General features: G+C 53.1%; 1 protein-coding gene across 1 annotated transcript; it reads left to right on the forward strand.

Moving 5' to 3' along the window:
- Positions 1-3,789: 3,789 nt before the first annotated feature.
- On the forward strand, positions 3,790-6,534 carry LOC104507863 (solute carrier family 22 member 13-like; the record flags this gene model as incomplete). The annotated part of the gene is made up of 4 exons (XM_010149284.1): positions 3,790-4,161; positions 5,223-5,326; positions 5,659-5,838; positions 6,382-6,534. Coding segments are annotated over exons 1-4 (809 nt in total), but the record flags the coding sequence as incomplete, so codon positions are not given.
- Positions 6,535-6,608: the final 74 nt, after the last annotated feature.

The following is a 6,608-nucleotide window of genomic DNA, read 5'->3' on the forward strand; positions in this document are numbered from 1 at the left end:
AGCAGAATGACTGGTTTCAATTTGGACTTTTTTTTTTTTTTATTTCCAAGTCTTTAGATGAAGAGTCTGTATTATATCTTGTTCTTTGTGAGCAGCTGTGGAAGCTTCCCGAGTGGTGCATGTTCCTTTTATACCGCCCTTACTGCTTTTAGCCTCTAGGTGGATATTGGGTATGTCCCCTGGGCTATTTGCAGCCCCATGGCTGGTCAGTGTGAAGGGGAAGGAGAGGAAAAGGAGAGTTTGGGAATGAGAGCATCCCAGGAAGCGTGTGCCTGATCCCAGGGGGTTGCTGGTGGCTGGGTTTGGCCAAGTGCATGCGTATGCGTGTGGCACCTCTGCCACTTTGTCCCTACTGCTTCTCCCATCCAGCTTCTTAGCATGGGAAGAGCAGTCCGGCATCTCGATTTTCATGTCATCCTGTGGTGGATATGGATGTATTGGAAAGCCTTAGGATACGGAGACGAGGTAGTCTTGGTACAGTATTATTTTCCCTGCTGCCTGCATGCCATGGGGACCTCTGTGTTCATTCGTGTACTGGTGCTGAGAAAGGCAGGATGCAAACTGCTCAAACAGAACAATGCAGCATCTATTTATTAAGTTATTCCCCACCTTCCCAAAGCCAGGACTTAGAGAGCTTGAGCTCACACTAACCCAAGACTCCTTAGTTCTTTATTGGAGAAAATAAGTAAGGAGAAACTGATGGTTCTTGCTCTGTAGATCTCCAGATGTTTTCGGTAGGGATCCAAAATATCTACTTGGGCTATCACAGTGCTAGACAACTGTCTTCTCTGATGTTGTTCCAGTAAGTGCCAATGCTGTTCATAATTGTTTTCCAGTGTCATTAAGAATTTGGTTTTTGTGCAAATTTCTGATCTGAACCTGGAAGCAGGTGGTAAATTTTAAGTTAGTTCCTACTTTTAAGGACAATGTTCTGTTAATGAAAACGGATCCTCTTCACAACTTTGGTGTATTGTAGATTATAACGAAAGATGTAAAATATTCAGGCTTTTTTCCTTTTTTGGACTTTGTATTTTACTGCATGTCTCTAATTTTTAATCAATAAAGAACAAATTGTCCATTGCCGTGTGATTTACATGTCATTGGGTTGAATGGTGTATTCTGGGGGAAGAGTTTGGCTGAGTGGTGTCTGCAGACCCTGGGGGATTTCTGTTTGGGGTGATGGGAGGTGCAACAAGCCCCAGGAAGACTTGGTGAGGATGAGGTGGGAATGCTCTGTGGGTGTTGTGTGCAGAAATGGAGCCAGGATGGCACTGAGGATTGGTCCTGCACTTGGGTCACAACCATCCCCTGCAATGCTACAGGCTTGGGGATGAGGGGCTGGAAAGTTGCCTGGGGGAAAAGGACCTGGGGGTGTCAGTCAATGGCAGCTGAATATGGGCCCAGGAGTGTGCTCAGGTGGCCAAGAAGGCCAACGGCATCCTGGCCTGCATCAGGGACAGTGTGGCCCGCAGGACCAGGGGCGGGGGTGTCCCCCTGTACTGCACTGGTGAGGCTGCACCTCGAATCCTGGGGTCAGTGTTGGGCCCCTCACTGCATGAAAGACACTGAGGGGCTGGAACGTGTCCAGAGAAGGGAACGGAATTGGGGAAGGGTCTGGAGCAAAATTCCTGTGAGGAGCAGCTGGGGGTGTTCAGCCTGGAGAAGAGGAGGCTCAGGGGAGACCTTACTGCTCTCTGCAACTGCCCCAAGTGAGGTGTGTCAGTCTTTTCTCCCAAGTAAGGAGCAATAGGACAAGAGGAAACAAAGTTGTGCCAGGGAAGGTTTATATTGGATATTAGGAATGATTTTTTCATGGAAAGGGCTGTCAGGCATTGGAATGGGCTGCCCATGGAGGTGCTGGAGTCACCATCCCAGGGGGGACATGGTTTAGAGGTGGCGTTAGCAGTGTTGGGATAACTGTTGGACTCAATGATCTGAAAGGTCTTTTCCAACTTGTTTGATTTTGTGAATGTACCCTGAGGGCTTGTCTTCAGGTGAAAAGTTGACTCCAAGCTCTGCATGCCTTGTGCAGCCAGGGATAGGGATGGTCTGGTTGTAGGCATGTTCCCCAAGCCTTCGGGCCGGGATGCACCCATCTGTGTTTGCTTAGGAATGTGCATGCTTTTGCTTAAAAACAAACACAGAACACACCAAAACAACAAAAAAACCCACTGTGGTGGTCTTGAGTGGTTGCACTTTCTAAGCTGCCTCTTCCATTCACTCTCCTTCCTAAGACTCTTGGGCTTAGTTTGCCTTTTTTTTTGGCTCTTTATTTCTCTTAAGGTGTTTCTCTTTACTCGCAGGCCCAGAAAACTTGATCTCAGGTGAATGTAACTTCCAAGGTGAAGACATGGGATGGTAAGGGACATTCTGGGTCGCTGAATCTCACCTCCTACATCTAAGCCAACTTTGCAGCATTTCCAGTACTTGGCCAAACGCTGCTTAAAAAGCCCCAGAGAGTTATATCCCAGTTTTGTCTTGTGTCCCTGCCTCTGCAGGAAATCTCTTTATGGACACTCCTAAAGGCTTTCCATGCTGCCTTCATCCAGTGCCTGACAACCAGAGGTTATCAATATTATTCTCAGCACAAATCTAAAATACAGCCTCATGCTAGCTCCTCTGAGGAAAATTAACTCTATCCCAACTAAAACCAGCACACGCCTCTATTTTATCCTCCATCTGCCTTTCCTAATTGACTTGAACAGACCCAAATTGTGTTGCCCAGCACCTCGGCCGGTTCCGTGTCTGCCTGATGCTCTATCTCTGGTGTCCCGGCTGAGCTGGGCTTATCCCGAGGGCAGAATTAGCTCCGGCTGCCCAGGGAGCTGCGGTACATCCAGGTTCGACCTGTGTGGGTGCCCTGGTCAACCCAGACAGGGCAGCCACGGTCTGGTTTCCATCATACTTACACAGTGTTCTTCCCACGGATCTGTGGGCAGGAGAAGGAGCCTCCAAGTTGCTTTTGGGCACCTCTGGAAGCTTTGCCTCTTGGACATGCCAAAGAGGCCCCAGGCAAATGCTGTTCCTACATCAGGGGTGGGTCGAAGAGAGTTGGCTTCATGTTCTCAGTGATGATTTTATGGCAGGAAGGCTTTTGGGCTGAGATTTGCCAAACCTGCCCCAAGCAACGTTGCCCTGGGTCGGAGTTCTCCCATCCCCGTATGCCTTCCCTGCGCATATTATCCCCCCACACGCTGTGGGGTGGCCCAGAACTGGTGGGAAGGGTGGTCGCCCCACGTGTGACTTGCTCGTGGTTGCACCGGGAAGCTGGAAAAGATGAAGGAAATGGAGTCTCCTGTTGCCTGGAGCCACCCTTCCGCATCTCCAGCTCTGCCCATCCGTTAGCATCATTCCCTTTATTCCCCTGGGCTTTTCCCACCTCTGCATCATGCTGGGCTGTCTTGGCCCCTCTGAACCTTGCTTTCCCGAGTGGAACTGCTGGGCACTGTCTCAGCGGCTCAGCAAATGCAGCACTTTTGCAGCTGCTTGGGAGAAGACCCTTTTCCCCATCAATGCCTCCAGGCCCTGGCCGAGGGGGTGACCAGGTTCCCTGAAACAGGGTTGCTCCTGCTCCAGCCGGCAGCAGCCACTGCCTGTTCGTGGGTGGCACAGGAACGTTTAATATTTTACACACTGTACCTAGGTAAAACATCAGGAATTAAGTCTGTCCTGACTGTACATGTTTGTGGTGGCTGCCTACGACTGCAGAGCTTATCTTAGGTTTAAACATTAATTCCAACCCTCTGGAAAGTCCATCCCAACACTGTCCTGTTCCAGACCCAGCTGCCCATGTCAGGCATCGGGGAAATTTTGAAAGCGGTTGGTGATTTTGGGCCTTTTCAGAAATGGCTGGTGCTGCTCACCTTGTTTCCCTGTCTCAGCGTGGCTTTCCACCAGTTTTGCCAACTTTTTATGGTCCCGCACGTGCCACATCACTGCAACACCAGCTGGATCCGTGCCGTTGGCCCCAACCTGACGGAGGAAGAGCAGCTGAACCTCACCCTGCCCCGGGACGCCGACGGGGCATACGAGCAGTGCTCCATGTACTCACCGGTGGACTGGGACCTCGGCTCCATCGTGGCGTATGGCCTGAACGCCACGGAGAAGTGCAGCGGTGGGTGGGTGTACCCCTCAGCACAACCGCCGTCCCTGCTGACCGAGGTCTGTAATCGCCTTGTGATGTGCCGGGGATGCGGAAGGGATGGGACACCCAAACGGCTGCCCTGTCCTGCACTTCAGTCCAAGCTGGTGCATCTGGGCTGGGCTGAGATTTACATCAGGTGTATTTTGGGGACCTTGGGTCCCTCACCCAGCCCCAGGTGGGGTCCTGGAAGGGTTGCACCAAGAAGGCTGTGATACAGCTGCCAACGGGGCCACAGGCAGGACCAGGGGAGAGATTGATGACTCCTGGTGGGACCGTTCGTGTGTCCCTGCCCCCGCTGCTCCTCTGCAGACAGCGGGTAACCTTCCAAGCTGTCCCTGCGCACAGCTTGGTGCTTCTGACACGCTTCCAGGGGATGGAGACAGAGCTCAGCGCTGGCTTTCTGCTCCCACCCATGCTGGGGAGCTGTCGGGGTGAGTGGCTGTGGGGTGTCCAGCTCGGGGTCTCCATGTTGCACCTCCGGGCTGTTGTGAACAGCCGGAATTCCTCACCACTCCTCGTGCTGTGCGGAGGTACCAGGTCTGACAAGGAGAGGAAAGCTTGAAAAACCACTCACCTAACGGTCAGCAGGAGCTTCAGCCACACCAATTGTGCTCCAGTGAGCCGTGCTGATCTTCCTTCCTCCGTGCTTTCTGACCTTTCTGTGTTTCCCATACGTGATCTTCCTTGTGTGACTCTTCTGTAGGTGCCCTCAGGATGCTGTCAGCTGCAGGACTCCTCCTTACCAGGAGCTGCCGGGCCCAGGAATCAGCATTACACTCATCTGTTTTCCTTTGGGAGGGCAGGCAGTCTGAGAGGAAGCAAGCTGCAGGGACATCTGTCCCAAGTACCACTTTGAGCAAAATTTGACAGCTAGGAGATTCCCCTGGGGGTGCCTGGGCTGGGGGACTGTCCTGCAGGTCCCGGTGCTCTGGAGAGAGGCACCACTGAGTGCCCTGGGGCTTGTCCCACCTCTGACTTGCGGGCTACGTGCATACCAAGGAGCCTCGCACCCTTGGAGGTGATCAGAAAGCATCTGGAGCCTGTCAAGAGCAAAAGCATCTGTGTTTCCTTCCTCCAGTTTGACCTGGTGTGCGACAGGAAGGACCTGAATGACATCTCCCAGTCTGTCTACATGGTGGGGCTGTTCCTAGGAGCCATGATCTTTGGGCCGCTGAGTGACCGGTGAGGAGACACAGCAGCCCATTCTGGGTCTGTGCAAAGCCGGCGGTGCGCAGAGGGGTGCCCGGCTGGGGGCTGCCCCCCGTGCGTTTGGTCACCTCACGCATAAGGTGACCAAAGTCCTCAGGTCCCATGAGGACAGGGCCACACAAGGGGGTGGAAGGGAGAAGGGCACGGCGTGTGCGCAGGGTGCTTCACAGGTCAACACGGCGTTTAGTCTGAGCCTTGTCACCCGAAAGAGAGGGTGATGCGATCACTGTGTGACCCCCTGGACTCATCCCTGTCTCCACGGGGTCTCTCAAGATATCTACTGGGTCTTCCGTCTTCCTCCCCAGGATCGGCCGCCGGCCAGTCATTCTGATCTCCGTCTTCCTCCAGGGCTTGTTCGGTGTAGGAATTGCCTTTGTGCCCCATTTCTATGTGTACGTGGCCTTCAGATGTGTCGTGGGGGCTTCGGTGTCAGGGATCACCATGACGATACTGGCCTTAGGTGAGTGGGGTGCCCATGCCCTGGGGCAGATGGAAGTGGCCCCTCAAGATGCAATAGAAAAGGTCTGTGAAGAAATAGAAATCACCATTTACAGCATCAAAAACACCGTGGTAAGGACAGGACTGGCTCTGCATTGCCCTTTGGCAACCCCCCAGCTCTGAGTGAGAGCCATGGGGAGCATCTCTCCCATGCCAGTGCTCAGGGGAGGGCAAGGGGACATCCTCCCAGCTCAGGGGGCCAGTGTGGGGAGAGAGCCCAGAGGCTCTGGGATGGGATTGATTTGGGCCCCAGCTTTGCCCCAGTGAGGATCTCAGTGGATGCTGAAAGCAAAGAGGTGACATACCTGAGCTTCATGTCCTCTCGCAGAGGAGCAGGACACCCTGACGATAAGGAGAGGTGATGCTTCTCATGAATCACAAGTGACTGACGTGTGTGACTGATGCCAGAGCTCTGACGGGCAATCTCCTGACCTCACCTCCAGCTGAGCTCCTCTCCAGGGGAAACACCCTGTTGGCATCAGGGAAAATCTTTTTCATGGATGACTCTGAAACTTGGCTCTTCTTTTCAGCTACAGAACCCGCCCAAAGGCAGTCCTTACTTCTCACTGCTGTGTCGCCATCGGGCAGATGCTCTTGGCTGGCTTGAGTTACGGTGTTCGCAACTGGAGGCTGCTGGAGATTGCAGGATCTGCTCCTATATTTGCCTTTTTCTTCTACATCCCGTAAGTGAGATGTGGGCAGAGGGCTTTGCAAACACAAAAAAAGCAAGTGTGAGGGGTGGCAGTGAGGGGGCAGC

The sequence above is a fragment of the Eurypyga helias genome, unplaced genomic scaffold (genome assembly GCF_000690775.1).
Source record: "Eurypyga helias isolate BGI_N326 unplaced genomic scaffold, ASM69077v1 scaffold9553, whole genome shotgun sequence".
NCBI classification, from domain to species: domain Eukaryota; kingdom Metazoa; phylum Chordata; class Aves; order Eurypygiformes; family Eurypygidae; genus Eurypyga; species Eurypyga helias.